The sequence below is a fragment of the Camelina sativa genome, chromosome 19, assembly GCF_030686135.1.
Source record: "Camelina sativa cultivar CO46 ecotype springtype chromosome 19, ASM3068613v1".
In the NCBI taxonomy this organism is placed as follows: domain Eukaryota; kingdom Viridiplantae; phylum Streptophyta; class Magnoliopsida; order Brassicales; family Brassicaceae; genus Camelina; species Camelina sativa.
In genome coordinates, this window is record NC_141898.1 from 15,750,121 (window position 1) to 15,767,548 (window position 17,428).

The 17,428-nt window shown below is 34.8% G+C and overlaps 2 protein-coding genes and 1 long non-coding RNA gene across 4 annotated transcripts; all 3 read left to right on the forward strand.

Annotated features, from left to right (window-relative positions):
* The first annotated feature begins 1,267 nt into the window (after positions 1–1,267).
* LOC104766552 (glycine-rich protein 3 short isoform) lies at positions 1,268–2,205 on the forward strand. 2 transcript variants are annotated; one of them, XM_010490465.3, is made up of 2 exons: positions 1,268–1,519; positions 1,696–2,205. In XM_010490465.3, the coding sequence occupies exons 1-2, from the start codon at positions 1,444–1,446 to the stop codon at positions 1,998–2,000; spliced, it is 381 nt and encodes a 126-aa protein (XP_010488767.1). In that variant the 5' UTR covers positions 1,268–1,443; the 3' UTR covers positions 2,001–2,205. The 2 variants fall into 2 exon arrangements, with proteins under 2 accessions (XP_010488767.1, XP_010488768.1); XM_010490466.3 differs by having other exon boundaries at positions 1,294–1,519; positions 1,702–2,205.
* A 10,118-nt stretch (positions 2,206–12,323) lies between these two features.
* LOC104766553 (uncharacterized) lies at positions 12,324–16,236 on the forward strand. Its single transcript, XM_087500636.1, has 3 exons — positions 12,324–12,487; positions 12,566–12,807; positions 15,528–16,236. Exons 1-3 carry the CDS (start codon positions 12,397–12,399, stop codon positions 16,230–16,232), a joined length of 1,038 nt encoding a protein of 345 aa, XP_087356762.1. The 5' UTR covers positions 12,324–12,396; the 3' UTR covers positions 16,233–16,236.
* Positions 14,336–15,241, forward strand: LOC147920632 (uncharacterized). The gene is made up of 2 exons (XR_015590575.1): positions 14,336–14,756; positions 14,869–15,241. It is a non-coding gene; the product is annotated as an uncharacterized LOC147920632 (long non-coding RNA).
* Positions 16,237–17,428: the final 1,192 nt, after the last annotated feature.

A 17,428-nucleotide genomic window follows, 5' to 3' on the forward strand; every position in this document is an offset into this window, starting at 1 on the left:
AAGCTTTCATCTGGGCTATGTGTTGCATGATTGGACATGACTACCGGGATGTGGCTTTCTATACTGATTGTTCAGACTTAGTGAAGATGGTGTCTTCTCCTCAAGACTAGCCGGCTTTCTCGACGTACCTCACCGACATCAAGATTGACAGGGAGGAGTTTACTTCTTTCTCTTTATTTTTTATTTTTAGAAATTTGAATGTATGTGCGTTGCGAAAGGCGCGTATAAGTCCACACCATATTTTATATGTAAACAACTTTCCACCATATTGGTTCTCATGAACTAATCTTTTGTTGTCAGTAAAAAAAAAAAAAAAAAAAACGTCTTGTGCCGCTTTTCGAATTTTTTTCTTTGACCATGTTAATATAGGAACATATATACTTTGACGACCTGAAAAATAAAGATTACTTATCCGGAATAACGCACTTACGCACATTAATTTTTCGTTTTCTAGAAGTTGAGTCTCTCGCCCTATTTTTTTTTGGAATTTTCAAGCAAATTAATTTTCATACTAAAAAATATCAGTCGTATGGAAGATGCGAACTCCCTTACCCGAGTTTAATCCTATATATATATATATATATATCATCTTACACTTCAGAGTTTTTTCATCATTCAATATGCTAAAACACCAAAATATATACTACCCATAGGTCATAATATAAATTATTTCTAATAGTTTAAATGTTCCTTTTCATAATATTAATTGTCTCTAATAGTTTAAATGTTCCTTTTTATCATAGTAAAATGTTTCATTCAGGTTTAGAATTTACTGGTTAGCTTTGCGGTTAGAATAATTTTATTTTATTTTGTATAATAAATAGAATCATAAGTCATCTAGTGGGTTCTTGGATTAGACATAACATTTTTTCTATTCTTGAATGGTTATATAGTTTTTATATTCGCATTGAATGTCACAAACCATAGTTTTACGGAGATGAATTGATGATGGTAATGTATATAATAATTATCATATATTTTATATTATCGGGGATTTTGCAGAGTTGCAGTAGTCCAATTATGGAGTTCTACATATATTTTTTTGTGCCAACCATAATTTTACGGAGATAATAATATCTATATGCATGTGAATGCACTGTGTTTAAAAACTTAATAGTTGTACAATATACTAAAAGAGTAAAAGACTGGTGGTGTTGTCATTTATGGAGTTTCAAATTTATTTACTGTGAATCCAACAACCAACCATAAGGGGCCATAGTTAATACTATAGACGAGTACACGAGACTTTGATACTTATCTCCTTACCACTTTGTATTTAATTATTGGACTACTAGACTGATTAGTTTATTTGACTCTTTCTTGAATTTTCTTCTTTCTCGTCTTCTATAAATAGAGCGCATAGTGAATAACATATGATCCATCACTTCATTCACTTGGGCTTTGCATCATATATAAAAAGAGTGTTATAAAGAGTTAAAGAAGATGGTTTCCAAGGCTTTAGTTATGTTGGGTCTATTTGCAGTTCTTCTCGTTGTCTCAGAAGTTGCCGCTGCCTCCGGTACGTAGTAGATATGATGTTGAATCCTTATTACATGTATCAAACTCTTTTTATGTTTTACATAGAACGTATTTTTTATGTTATAAATAATTTCTTTTAAAGCGCGAGATCCGAATTTACATACATATATTTTAAAAAGAGAGCATATCTTTAAAATAATGTAATGTTTTGGAAAGGTAAAGTGAAGTCAGAGAGTGAGGAAACCGTGCAGCCTGATCAATACCATGGTGGAGGAGGTTACAATGGAGGAGGGCACAACGGAGGTGGATACAATGGAGGAGGGCACAACGGTGGAGGATACAATGGAGGAGGGCACAACGGAGGAGGATACAACGGAGGAGGTCACAACGGAGGAGGATACAATGGAGGAGGTCGAGGAAGTGGTTACTGCCGTCACGGCTGCTGCTACAGAAATTACCGTGGATGTGTAAGGTGTTGCTCGTATGCTGGAGAAGCTGTTCAGACTCAGTCGGGTCACTAAAACAATATAATAAGTTGACCACCATGCGTTGTATTCTAGATATATATACACTTATGTGTGTATGACTATAGGTAAACCATGGTGCGTTTGTAATGAAGCGCCTTAAGGATACTAATGGGAATAAAGTTTCATAATGTAATGACTTCGAGTTTGAGTTGTAATCTGCGATGTTTGCATAATAAAATATCGTCTCTATTTTCTATTATTATCTTTCGGTTTTCTGTAAATTCATACTCTTAAGGTCGAAGAATAAACAAAAAGATTAGACTATATCGAGGTTTCATTTGCACGCATTAAAGTTTCCAAAGTTAACTAAACATACAAAATTGAAGTACCATAGATACTATCTTATAGTTTATATACTGAATCAAATTATAGGTTAGTTCATGTAATTATAAACATGTTTCGAAATTATGTGTATAAATACGTTAAAACAACTTAGTTTATTGCAGAATTAATGGTCCGTTTTCCCGCATATTAAAGATCATATAGAGAAATATTTTGTAGAGGATGTGTTTGACAACTACCATCGGAAATTCATCGTATGATTCTGAAAATTTCTGCAAAACAAAAATCAAAATCTAAAAATTAAAAAATTTATAAGAATTTTTCACTTAGATATATTAGTATATGTACTTAAAGAGTTTCATAAAAATATATACAAGGATACAAACGAAGATTATTAACTTTATTTTATTACAGATAAAATACACGAGCATTAAGTTTTTTGTAACACTATTTCAAAAAAAAAAAAAAAATTGGTATGAAATATGATGAGATTTCAAATTACTTACACTCACGTCATTGTACAAAACTGCACGGTAACGTGATATAGATCTTTAAATTCATTGAAACTGTCAAGTACTAGTAGTAGTACATGCCATGCACTTGTAAATATCATAATATGATCTAATAGATATTTGAATTTATTTCACGACAGATCCATACCAAAAATTTTTGTCGACAGATCTTTCTGCTCCTTGTCATTTCGCCCATTGTATAATTGGAATAGCCCATAACTACTGCCTATTGGTAGCTCAGACAATTTTTTCCCAAACATTTAATGCACATGAAAAACATAAAAACAAAGACCATAGTTTCATTTCCTTACATGAAAACGAAAGTCAATATCCTACTGACTACTGAGTCACAGAGACAATTGTAGCGGAGAATTACATATGTGAATTACTCTATAACTTAGGACAATAAATCTTTTGTTGTAGCAGAGAATTACATATGCGAATTTTAACATAAAAGTATGAATGGCTATATTGAAAAGAGTTGTAAAACTGTCACCTATCTATAAACAACAGAAAATAACTATTTATATAATTCATTTAGATCTAGCTACACTATAATATTGACCATCTCCTCGTCGTGCATGCTCATCTACTTTCTTCTGGTTGATCATCAGTGATCCCAAAATGAAAGATTTTGCTAGTCAAAAGTTATATCAGTCACTCTAATGTTCAGTGCCGGCCCACCCCTAAAGCAGGCAAAACACCTGCTTTAGGCCACATCATATATTAAAATTTTTAGCAACACATGTTTAAGAGATTAGGCAGGTCTGTTGGGTCCGTATCATGCGATTATGTGGCAAGTCATGGGTTCAAGCATTCAACTCTGCCGTGTCATTTACAGTTTTTTTTTCTTTTTCTTTTGTTTTTTATTTACAGGTTTTGGTTTTGGTTTTTTTTTGTTGGAATAGTCTAATATTTTTAAAAATTATTTATTACTTTTTGGTTTTTAACATTAAAATCTACAAAAATTTGAATTCACTTGACTACAAAATATTATAATATTCAAACAAAACTAAAATTTTATACAAGAACATCAAAATTACTTCTTCTCCTTAATTTTTATTTTATTATAATAATATATTATTACCAACTATTTTTTATTAACAATGATGTCTACTGAGTATTTGCTATAATAAAAGTTACAAAAATTATATTTTAGTTATTTCATTTTTTCCATGTTTTTTATTATATTTTAGCATTGTAGTAAAAAAATATTAATTTTATATAATAAAACAAAATTATTTTTCTATGCTTTAGGCCACCAAAATTCAAGAATCGGCCCTGCTAATGTTCTTTATTTAGGTAATATCATGATTCATACCAGTATATCAAGTCATTAACTTCAGTTTATCTAGTTGAGATTCTGCTAAGTTAGTGGTTGAGGGGCGGTTCTTGGGGAGATCTAGTGGAGCATTTGAATAGGGTTACAAAAAAAATTTGCCTATATTTGAAGGCCAGAAAAAAAATTAATTAAATTTGAGGACCAATTTTTTAATAGGTGTGTTAAAAAGGCCAGTATTTTTTAGATTTTTACAAGGTCCCTGAATTTATTTGGCCAATAAGATGATGATGATGATGAGTTCACAAACCGCTCCATCTCCTTAAGAAACGAATGGCCCTAGAAAACGGATGTGGGAGATGTACCATACCGCGTGTAACCGAAACAACCTTGATCCAACGTAGAGATTCCCACTGACGCTTATTTCTGATACCAGCAAGAAACCAAAAGAGAATACAGCGACGAAACCTGAGTGTAATCGAAAACAAGGTTCATCTCATCCTTGCTGATCAAGGAAGCACCATGTAACGAAAATATAATCGTTAACTTGGTTTAGGCTCTTATTGGTGACCAGTTGAAGAATAAAAAGAACGAGGAGGAACAGGAATAAAATGGAACAAAAAGAAAAAAATTAAAAATAAAAAAGGAATGAAAAGGAATAAATGCAGAGAAAAAACAGAATAAATGGTATGGTAAATGGTAACAAAAAAACAGAACAAGCAATAACATATAAAAAAAATATTAAAAGAAAAATAAAAATATTTTTTTTAATCAAAAACAAGCATCTTCAACCCATCAAAACCAACGTACAAACATGAATACATGAACATGTATTGTTTGAACTTTCGGTAACCACTACAAATGTGTGATACTAATATGATAATTATAAAAAATAATCAACTATAGACGTTGAGAACCACGTCTCTTTATAGACCATATTTACTCAGCAATTTGATCTCGTACAATTTTCATATAGGCTCCTTCTGCAGCTGGTTCTTCTTCCATTTCATTATCTTCATCATTGTTTTGATTTTGATGCATATGATTAACATCAGTTTCCCTCTCAACTTCTTCAAAATCTTTATCCTTAATTTTGTTCCAACGAATAAAATTGTGTAGTCCAATTGTCGCGAATATAACTTTTCTCTGTGTAGGAATATCATACCTTGAAAATTCATTTAAAACTCTCCATTTTTTTTTCCAGACACCAAACGTACGTTCAATAACAAAACGTAAAGACGCATGCCACCTATTAAACATTTCTTTGCTATTCTTGGGAGGCTCACCATGTAAAAATTCTTGTAGATGATACCGTGTACCTTCTGTCCTTTCTTTCCTATATGGAGCTAAATATCCTCGTTTATTGGCATATCCAGAATCTACAAGATAGTATTTACCATCAGGAGGTTTGGGAAACATGTGATCTTCACATATAGCTGTTGCCAACACTCGTGAATCATGGGCATTCCAACAAAACAATAAGTGAAAAGCATATCTAGATCACACATAGCCAAAACGTTAAGACTTGGTCTTCCTTTTCGATTCACAAATCGTAGTGCATCTCGACCTGGAGTTACCATAATTGGTATATGGGTTCCATCAAGTGCTCCAATACATCCATTAAAATAAGGCCAATATTGCTTATCCCCTTCTAAACTTTTAGATATTGCTTCAAGCTCACGTGTTGTTCTTGGCCGTAAATAGTCTAGAGCCAGCTTCACTATCGCATCCAAAACAAGATGAAACTTCCTACATATAGTCTCTTGAGCATGACCAAATATTAAACCAATGTCATGTTGGCTGTGATTTGGGCACAAAGAATCAAGAAAATTGCGACACTTTCATCGATCTTGATGTTCTTTGACTCTTGTAATCCATATTTGTTCTGAAGAACTTCACACAAACTGGTGAATGCTTTTGAATTCATGCGTATAAGAGTGTGGCATGACATTTCACTCTTGTAAATTTGTCCTTGTATGATACTCCAACCGTTTCCCCACTCTTCGTTCATGGGTTTTCTCAAAAAATTCTTTTGATAGTAGTTTATGATTGGTTCCATGTAGTTCTGCATAAACTCTTCCTCTTCCAATAACATCAATTCTGCTAACTCTTCATCGGTTAAATTGTGAATCCCACGTAACCGTAACTCTAGAATACGAAGTTCCTGGAAATATCATTGTCAAATTTTTAGCATAATTATATAAAGTTAGAAACCAATTTTCTCACATGCAAGTACTCGTAAGGGTTTTTTTTTTGTTGCAATGAATTTTGTAACTTATACCAAAAGAAATAAATAGAACATCCAACATAAAACTCAAGCAAAAAAAATAATATAATAAGATCAAAAGGAAATAAACTTAAAAGTATAAAAATCTAACAAAAGAAAGATGTTCTTCGTACCCAAAGAAAAAAACCAAACACAAATCCTAGGAAGATCAAATTAAAAAAAATGTCTAATCAATATTGTTGTCACCACTATCACCGACTAAGTTGATCATTGGTGGTCTAGTAGTCGGTTCTCCTACTTCAGAAGAAGGCAACCCAAGTAAAGCTGTAAAACTAGTTTTCATAGCCTCACAGCCTCCTAAATTATTTTCAAACTCTTGGGAGAGATGGTGAGATGCGATGTCATATGTGATATGAGGAGACATACTAAATCCAACTGCTCGTTCTCTTATCTTCTCCACAGAAACATTTGCAGCTAATTGCTGGCTGTTTTTCATAAAATTAGTTGCCACTTGCAGATTGACGTTGTTGCATGGATACCCGTGTCTATCGATTCCAACTAAAGCCTCCATGTACTTGATCTTAGTTTCAACACTCTCCAGTTTTATAAATGCTTCACGAATGTCAGCATCCTTTTTTAATAACTTGTTCGCCTCCCACCAAAATGTTCCAAGTTGTTCAATAGGTAATTTTTCTAGAACCACCGTAGCGTCGCCATATGATAGCTTTTGAATCTTTCGTGAACGTAGTTCTTGTAATAAATCTTGACGAGTATCTATTACACGTTGAAAGCCAGTCTCAACTTGCGATTCAAAATGAGTTCTTCTTCTTGTTGGACGAAGACCAGACTTCTTCTGGGTTGTTGTTGTTTCACGTACTTGATTAGTAGGAGGAACCAAATTAGTGACATCCAAAGATGGTTCTGTACTTTGATCCTCTTGTGTTTCTTGTATTACTAGATCATTCGTGTTTGCTAAAGCAGATTGTGTCTCCTGGAGATGTGCCCCAAAAGTAAATGGAGAGTAATGTTCATCTTGATCGACATCATGTTGACCATATATTTGGTCCAACAAATCTTTGAAGGGCAAAGGCTTGTTCTTCAAAACCCGAACAAATTTTCCTTTATTTCCAAATTCCTATCAATGATTCAAAACATATTAGAATAATTTTTTCTGTTCATATAAAAATATTATAAATGATAACAAAGAGACTTACAGCAATTCGATCATTCCACCAAGATGTTGTCATAATTATTTGTCCAGTAGACGGATCAACAGCAACACCCGTGCGTTCCATCAGTTGCCTATTAATTTGCCAAAGCTTATCCAAGTACTCGATTTTGCTCTTTATCTCACCATCCCAAACAAGCTTCTCTCCGGTCAACTCAAATAATTTGTTTTCTACTCTTTTTCTACCAGCAACATTCGGCATTCTACTAGAGTGGTCATTTGATTTTAGCTCCGTAATAACGAGTTCAAGCATAATTTGACAATGTCTTTCCTTCCATACATACTATAATATATAAATACTCAGTAATCATGTTTCATTTAAATACAGTATTACAGTTCATCCTATATGCATTGAAATTCAATATATAATTATATACAAAACATATATACCTTTCCTTCGGTGTCAATCCCTGATGCAGTGGTCGATTTGCCTTTGTTTCTCGAAAGATCTCCACTAGTCTCTCGTGAACTTGCCATAATCCAAGTATTTTCTAAAGATCAAAATCAAATACATAAATTAACAAAACCAAACACAAGACTGTAAGCAAAACATTAAAAGAGAATCCTATGCTATAAAATACTGTATGATTTTTTTTCACCTTTACGTCTATGGATCGTAGGGTTTTTTTTCCTATGGTCGATGGCTTCTTGTGCTGAAGATTATTTATAGTTGTATTTTATAAGACTTAAATTATTAAACAATTCATGAGATAATTATGAGATAGATCAAGATGAGTTTGAATTTGATATTAGATATGTACGAATTGTTTATGATAAGTTGTGGAACTAGTTGAATCAAAAGATAGAATTGTTTAGAAGAGTTTTGACGTTATCATGTACCTTTTATAGTTAGGTTTAATTTGATAGTTATCATCAACGTTGTTTTACAATTTATTAGACTTTTGCATGAATTATTTTTTTTATAGATAATAATTTATTTATTTTTCCTATTTGTTCCACATCAAAATTGGAGAGGAACAAATTTCTTCTATCATTCATAAAAAAAAAAGGAACGTATAGGAATAGTGTTGGGTCCATGTTCCAGAATTTGGAAAATGTGTTACTTGTAAATTTTGGAGCCATAATATTTCTAAAATACAAATTTTGGAGCCATAATATTTCTAAAATACAAATTTTGTTGGGCTTTCCAATCCCAAGCCAAATCTCCTATTAGTATGATATTATCCGCTTTGGGCCCAGGTGGCAAAACCCGCACGGATTTCTTATTGGGCTCCTTCCCAAAAGGCCTCATACTAATTGGAGTTGGTCTTGGCTTATATATTAGAAACTTATTTTCTAATCTTCAGATGTGGGACATTGTTTGTATCCCAACAAACCTCCCCTCAAACTATGTACCATGATACTTTGGCCTCCCCTTCAGCGAAACCCAGGTACCTAGATTCTGGTACCCCTTCATTCCTGAAGTATTTTTGAGGCACCCTTAATTATGTCATCTTTTTGAGAGATCCTCCCACACCGAATACAGAGCCCACACCCACTCCCCTAGGTCCACTTTCGACCGAGGCTCTGATACCAATTGTTGGGCTTTCCAAGCCCAAGCCAACTCCTCTATTAGTATGATATTGTCCGCTTTGGGCCCAGGTGGCAAAGCCCACACGGATTTCTTATTGGGCTCCTTCCCAAAAGGCCTCATACTAATTGGAGTTGGTCTTGACTTATATATTAGAAACTTATTTTCTAATCTTCAGATGTGGGACATTATTTGTATCCCAACAAACCTCCCCTCAAACCATGTACCACGATCCTATGGCCTCCCCTTCAGCGAAACCCAGGTACCTAGGCTCCAGTACCCCTTTTATTCCTCTGGAATCCACATTCTATAACCTTTCACATTTTGAGGATAACCCATAAAGACACCTTCGATGGCTCTTGGTTCTGTCTTACCTTGAGTAATGTGAACATAGGCAGTGCATCCGAACATTCTCAGGTGTGATAAATCTGGTTTCACTCCTGACCAGACTTCTTTAGGTAGCTTGTATTCTATTGAAGAATTTGGTGACCTATTAATCAAGTAGACTGCTGTAGATGCAGCTTCTGCCATAAACTTTTGCTCCAGACCAGTTTCAGAAAGCATGCATCTTACTTTATCCATGATAGACATGTTCATACGCTCAGAAACTCCATTTTGTTGAGGAGTGTATGTACAAGTTCTATGTCTCTTGATACCAGATTCCTTACATAACTCATCCATCTGATTGTTACAGAACTCGAAGCCATTATCAGTTCTTAAACACTTGATTTTCTTCACAGTCTGATTCTCAACTGCATTCTTCCATTCCTTGAATCTAGAGAATACTTCATTCTTTGTTCTTAAAAAATAGATCCAAACCTTCCTTGAATAATCATCTATAAAGGTAACAAAGTACTAACATTCTGCAAGGCTCATGGGAGTTGAAGGAGAACCCCATAAATCTAAATGTATGTAGTCTAAAGTCCCTTTTGAAGTATGTTTTCCCTTTGCAAAGCTCTTCTTGTGTGACTTTCCTAGCACACAATTCTCACAAAAGCCCAAAGTCTTCACTTCCTTGTCAGACAGATAGTCATTCTTTACTAACAACTGCATACTCTTTAGACTCATATGTCCCAGCCTTGAATGCCATATTGTTGTCATGTCAATGTCCAGTTTAGCCACTGAAACTTCATTCTTCGTGACAGTTCCTTCAAGGTAGTATAGCCCATCAACGTACTTTCCTGAAATCACCTTTTGATCCCCTTTATAAAACTGAATTCTGAAATCCTTACCCTCATATCTGCAGCATGACTTCTCAAGAAGTCCATATGATATTAGATTTCTGCCAATAGATGGCATATATCTAACTTCACTTAAGATCACTTGTGTGCCATCGGGATTCACAATCCTTATCTTCCCCATTCTTTTAACATCATTGTGTGTGTTATTAGCCATTAACACTTTTTCTCCTTCAAATTCTTTAAGATCAAACAACAGATCTTTGTTAGGAGTGATGTGGAATGTGCATCCTGAATCCATGATCCATTCATCTTTAGGATCTTGTATACTTGCTGTGAGAAGAAGAGGCTCAACACTACTTGATGCAATGTTTGCAGATTCCACTAGGTTCTTCTGGTGATTATTGTTCTTCCTCTCAGGACAATCTCTTTTCCAATGACCATCTTTTCCACAAATCCAACAACCTTTGCTATTGTTATGTCTTGGTCTTGATTGTGATCTAGGCTTGCTTTTAGATCTTCCTCTACCTTGATTGTTGTTTCTTTGATTTTGTCTGCCTCTGGAACTGACAAACAAACCTTCTGCAGGAGACATTGAACTGGACGTTTCCTTAAGATCTTGCTCTTTAGACCTCACTGCACTAGCTACTTTTTCAAACGTTATTCCCTCTCGACTATACTTGAGAGTTTCTCTCAACAGTTCATACTTTGCTGGAAGTGAACTCAAAAGAAGAACAGCTTGTACTTTGTCTGGAACTTCAATAGTCAGATTGCTTAGGTCTGCAATCATCTTCAAGAACTCATCGATATTCTCATCGATTGTTTTCCTCTCTTGCATCTTGAACGTGTATACCTTTAGTTGAAGATATACTCTGTTTGGTAGTGTTTTTACCATGAACAGGCGTTCTAACATCGTCCACGTCTCTGCAGCAGTAGTGCACTTTTCAATCTTTCTCAGCACCTTATCTCCAACATTTAAGAAGATAATGTCCATTGCTTTTTCACATCGTTCTTTCCTTTTTGCTTCATTTGTGATTCTCTTTTTCTTGTTTCCAAGATCAGCTTCTTCTACTTCTGTTAATGGTGGGAGCGGAGCTTGCTCAACCAGTACATCCTTCAACCCAAGTATTCTCAGATGTGCATACATCCTTATCTTCCACAGAGAGAAGTCTCATGATCCGTCAAATCTCTCAACCTCAAGCTTTGAATTCGTTATCTTGAGTCAAGTAAGTCCTCCAACAAAACCTGTAGCTCTGATATCAATTATTGATTCAAGCCCAAGCCAACTCCCTTATTAGTATGATATTGTCTGCTTTGGGCCTAGGTGGCAAAGCCCGCATGGATTTCTTATTGGGCTCCTTCCCAAAAGGCCTAATATTAATTGGAGTTGGTCTTGGTTTATATATTAAAAACTTATTTTCTAATCTTCAGATGTGGGATATTGTTTGTATCCCAACAAATTTTTGGGGGAAAAGCATCAAACTCTCTTCCTAGATATTTCTGTTTTAACAAAACTCGATGATGCACCCGATACATTCTTGTTTGAATACTATTCATTTCGTATCATCTGATATTGAGAATATGATATTTGTTTGTATACATTTTGGTTTATTTCTGCATTGCCGTAATATTTTTTATTTTTATTTTTATTTTTTGACAAATTTCTTGTACCAGGTGTAGTTTTACGTCCACATGCATGGGCCAAGGTCAGCGTCTCATGCCACCTTCACATGATAAAGCTATTTCCAGTGTCCACATGCACAACTCTTAATTAACGAACATCACGAAATACATATGTCAACACGAACGCATGCAAATGGAAAGTACCTAGTTTAAATGTTAGTGTTCGTATTTTGCCATATAATAATGTATGATGATCAAAGGTAGTCCCGCTTAACCTTGGTACGTGGCGACTCTGAATCCTACGTGTTCTCTCCAGACGCTTAAACGAAGCTTGCAGATATATTTCCAGCTGCCAACTAAGATGTTTTTGGTCATCATGTGCCCACAAGATCCTTTACCGCTTAAGTTTTATTTAATACATAGAATTTTCTTAATTGCTTGCTCCTTCAGTGTAAGGTACAACTATATATAACAAAAAAAGCAGGTGTATAGGTCGTCAATTAATTTTGCATGTTGCAAAGACAGTAAAGATGAATTCGCGAGCTCTGGTAGTGTGGTTTCTTTTGTTGACGGCTGTTTTTGCGGTTACGGTGGATGCTTCCATCGATGACAAAAAACAAGGTTAGAGTCATAACCCTTAATTTTTTCTTGCGTTTCCTCTATTGTATGCTTAACGGGGTTTTCATAAATATATTAAAGCTGGTGAAAACCAAGTGGAGAACTCAAAGTCGCCATGCAAGTACGGGAATTGTGAACAGGTTGAAGAGATTCCTTTCGTAGAAGCAGGTGAGGTCCTTGGTGGAGAAGAAGAAGAATCCAAATATAGCCAAGGAGGCAGAGGTGGCCAAGGCGGTGGAAGTGGCCATGGAGGACACCAAGGTGGTGGAAGTGGCCAAGGAGGGTATAAAGGCGGTGGTGGTGGCACTACAAGAAAACATGCAGTTTGAGACTACAGTTTGTGACTCTTTTTTTGGTCACAAATAATTGTAACGTTTTTGGGACGAATTTATAACTAATAGAAGACTACATAAACAATGGTTGCAAAACAGTCCCAAAATTACGACAAACAGTTGTAGTCTCCAAATCGTCTCATATTTGTGACTATTATAAGACTATTATAAGACTATATCATTGTAATCCTAAAATAATCGTAAATTGTGACGAATTAGAGACGCTTTTTATGGTCGGGAGTTTCAGTCACAAAAGTAGTCCCAAATTTGCTACTTATTTGTGACTTTAGGTATTTTCTTTATATCAATTTTTTACTCATTAATTTAAGAAATATTTTTTATAATTCTACGAGTGATTGCCGAATCATATATTTTTTCTTTTTCTTTTTGGAGGCTTTAATTTTTTTTTGTTTGTCTCACAAAATAGTGTCGCAAAACGGTCACATTTTGAGACTATTTTGTTAATTATTTGTGACTATTTTGTGATTACTTTGCTACTAACACCTGAGATTGTGACGAATTTGCTTCTTTTTACTAACTTCTAATAATTGTTTATGTATATTCAACAATAAAGAATTATAAAATTTGTGAATGTATTTATTTCTACATTGGTATGAATCACTCTAGACAATGAATCATCATTATATCAAAAAGAAATATAATTTCAAATGTTTAGGAAAAAATATTTGCAACTTACATAACATGTATAAGTATTACATGTGATTTCTATATCTTGTTTGTGATTGTTTTGTAATTTCTAACTTTACTTACTATATCAAGTTTTTACTTATTACACTCATAGATAGTAGTTATAATTCTTAATATGAGTGCTTGTAAAATCATTTGCAAAATTTTGTGGCCCTTAAACTTAAAATTTGATATGTATAAGTTTGTGATTCATAGAATAAGGTCACAAAACAGTTACACTTTGCGACTATTGTACTAATACGGTCACATATTTGCGACTAGTTTGCCACCACTTTGCTACTAACACATGAGATTGTGACGAATTTGCTACTTTTTACCAAGGCCTAACGAATTTATTTATATATTCAACAATAAAGAATTGTAAAATATGTTAAGTTATTTGTTTCTACATAGATATGAACTATTTTAGACACTCAATCATTCTAATACCCAAAACACTTTAATTTCCAATGTTTAGAAAATATATTTGCAACTTACATATATAACATGTATAAGTGTTACATGTGATTTTTATGTAATATTTGTGATTTTTATGTAATTTCTAATTACATTGAGAATTCTAATCTGAGTTGTAAAATCATTTGTAAATCTTTGTGGCCCTTCAACTTAAAATTTTATATGTATAATAAGTTTGGACTATAAGTGCTTTTGAATGCTTGTTACCAATTTTTGCTAGTCATTTTTTATTTTAATCATAATTATAAAACTCGAATAATGTAACTCTTATATATATATATATATATATATATATATATTAAAAACAGAAATCCATCACTTTAAAAAAAACCAAAATGTTTTCTTTATAAATCTAATTGAAATCTAATAGATCAAAATTTAAATCTAAATCAATTCTAATACTTTATAAATCCATACCCCCAATATCTAAATTATAACATAAAATGAAATCAAATTACCAAAATTTATCAAAGAAAAAAGGGGAAAATTTCTCATTGGCTATTCTTAAATGGCAAAGATTGTCATTAGTTTATTATCCACCATTGATGAAGTCAATCCAACGGACAGAAATCATCTTCTTTTCTCCTTCCCTTCTACTCATCGTGTCTTTCCCTTTCTTTCTAAAGAAAATCAATTTTTGTTTTCTCTCTTTTCCTCATCTTCTCTCTTTGTCGCCTTCTCCTCTGAAGATACCAAAGGAGCAGAGTTAAACGTGGTTTCTATACCGGCCGTCGGATCTAATACAGCAACCGCGTCAGTGTAGACGGTGGAAACAAGTTTGTCTCTTTTTCTCTCTCCGTTCTTAATCTGTTTCTGAACCCATCGTTGCTGAGAATAGATCTGGAGAAATTCTATGTGTTTTAATTATTTATTTGATTTGTACTTTAGGTCTCAACCACAGATCTGAAGAATCAGTGTCAACAACGACTTCAGAGGTGTTGAATCTGAAGACCCTATTGTCAACGACGACGTCAGAGGTGGTGGATCTGAAGATCCCAGTGTCAACGATGTCGGAGATGATGGTGGTTGCTCGCACCGTTTACCACCACCACTACATTTCGAATCTTCTGCCAGTTCACCATCAATACATCTCGATTTCTGCATAGTCGCATCTCTGGCACTCCGGTCGCCGCCACCGTTTTGTTCTCCGTCGCTGTAATAATACATCTCCGGCAGTTGCCAATCTATAGATATAGTTATATAGATATATTGTATATATATAATGAATTTACGAAAGAAATAAAAACTACTTTTAATTTCATTTTCTTGTATAAATTTTTTATATTTTTTTTTTTACTTTTTTTTATGTAGTTTGTCGCAAAAGGGTCAGGAATATATGACTACATATTGATCTTAATGTAGTCGCAAATTTAAGACATAAAATGAGGTCACATAGTGGTCAGTATTTTGTGACTATATCGGGACCAATAAATTTTGCGACCAAATTTTAACGACTATTCAAAACAGTCACAAAATAGTCATATATAGTGCATTTGCGACCATTTTAGGACGATTTTTGGAGTCCCAAACAGCTTGTTTTCTTGTAGTGTGGACAAGGAGGACAAGTAGGGGGTGGTGGTGGCCAAGGAGGACAAAAGGGCGGTGGCCAAGGGGGACAGAAAGGTGGAGGCGGCGGTGGTCAAGGAGGACAGAAGGGCGGAGGTGGTCAAGGAGGAGGTGGTCAAGGAGGAGGTGGTCAAGGAGGACAGAAGGGCGGAGGTGGTCAAGGAGGAGGCGGCCAAGGAGGACAGAAGGGCGGAGGCGGCCAAGGAGGACAGAAGGGCGGAGGCGGCCAAGGAGGACAGAAGGGCGGAGGCGGCCAAGGAGGACAGAAGGGCGGAGGCGGCCAAGGAGGACAGAAGGGCGGAGGCGGCCAAGGAGGACAGAAGGGCGGAGGCGGCCAAGGAGGACAGAAGGGCGGAGGCGGCCAAGGAGGACAGAAGGGCGGAGGCGGCCAAGGAGGACAGAAGGGCGGAGGCGGCCAAGGAGGACAGAAGGGCGGAGGCGGCCAAGGAGGACAGAAGGGCGGAGGCGGCCAAGGAGGGCACAAAGGTGGTGGTGGAGGTGGTGGACAAGGAGGGCACAAAGGTGGTGGTGGAGGTGGTGGACAAGGAGGGCACAAAGGTGGTGGTGGAGGTGGTGGACAAGGAAGCAGTGGGGGTGGCCAAGGAGGATACAAAGGTGGTGGAGGCGGTAGCGGACGAGGAGGAAGTGGTGGCGGTAGCGGCCGTGGAGGAGGTGGGGGGATGTAAGGTATCTCTGCCTATAACTAGCAAGTTTCTATTTTTAATGCCAAGTGTGTTTACGTATACAGAACTACAATAAAGTTATATGTAATCGAATGCATCACACCACTTCGCCGAATGTTTATAGGCTTCGGTGTTATAAGAGTTCTATGTTTATTATACTTGGCAAGGCTCAGAATATGATTTTAAGAAAAAGAATACAACAAGCAAATAAACAAAAGCATGAACAATGCCAAGGACTTTTAATTAATTGAAGAAAACTCCAAGGAAGCTAACTGTTCCAAAGATACGTTAAGCTGAACTCAGAAAAACAGATAATATTATAGATTGGAGCAACGAGTTAGGAATTAGATATTCCAGAGAAAGCTTTTCGGCTTCAAGGGTTGGCCCCCAAAAAATTGTGGTTGCGGCTAAAAACTTTTGAACTTGAAGATCTCATAGTCACGACGACTGGCTACATAAGGTTGCCAATTTCCAACCAATTTTCGTAATAGATTGGTCCATGTTCATGGTAAATCACTCAAGTGCTCATCTCATTTTGATGATTTTTTTTTTTTTTTTTTTTTTTTTGAAGTATAATTCAACCAAAACTGGGAAAGGAACCGGTGCATCTTCAATAGAATTTTATAGAAAAATGTTCTATATTATTATAGTCAATCCAAAAATCTTTAATTAGATAAATAATTAGTGGATTAATTTCAAACTTAAAATGATGTATGTTAATAAAGAATTAGAGAGTATAGAATAACGTTGCATAATGAATTTTAAATTATCTTGATTCAGCGTAAAACAAATGTTTCTTTTGTAAAAAAACAAAAGTTTAGTTGTTTTCAAACCATATATACAGCTTAAAGGATATGAACATTTGAATAAATATAACTGTTTGTAAAAGTCTCAATACTAAATAAATATTTAACTTTATAGACACAAGCGTATAAGCCATTTACAAAAATATTACTATGAAAATAGTCGAATGTAGGTGACATTTTCATTTTTCAAAATTTACTTTTAAAAAATATTTTTTGAAAGGTAACAAACGAGACAACAAAATGATTTTTTTTGATTTTTTAAAAAAATTCTAAAATGAAAAGATATGCACAAAATGTTACGATAAAAAGATCCGAGAATAGATTATATTTCTTATTTTTCAAAAGAAAAATTAAAAGATATTTTACAAAAATACGCAATTAAAGATGTCATTT

What these genes read in the sequence shown, in the direction of transcription:
- LOC104766553 (XM_087500636.1), top strand. Translation starts at nt 12,397, where the DNA reads ATGAATTCGCGAGCTCTGGTAGTGTGGTTTCTTTTGTTGACGGCTGTT. An exon ending in CATCGATGACAAAAAACAAG is followed by an intron (nt 12,488 to 12,565) that starts GTTAGAGTCATA and finishes AATATATTAAAG; the next exon opens with CTGGTGAAAACCAAGTGGAG. An exon ending in GCACTACAAGAAAACATGCA is followed by an intron (nt 12,808 to 15,527) that starts GTTTGAGACTAC and finishes GTTTTCTTGTAG; the next exon opens with TGTGGACAAGGAGGACAAGT.
- LOC104766552 (XM_010490465.3), top strand. Translation starts at nt 1,444, where the DNA reads ATGGTTTCCAAGGCTTTAGTTATGTTGGGTCTATTTGCAGTTCTTCTC. An exon ending in AGAAGTTGCCGCTGCCTCCG is followed by an intron (nt 1,520 to 1,695) that starts GTACGTAGTAGA and finishes TGTTTTGGAAAG; the next exon opens with GTAAAGTGAAGTCAGAGAGT.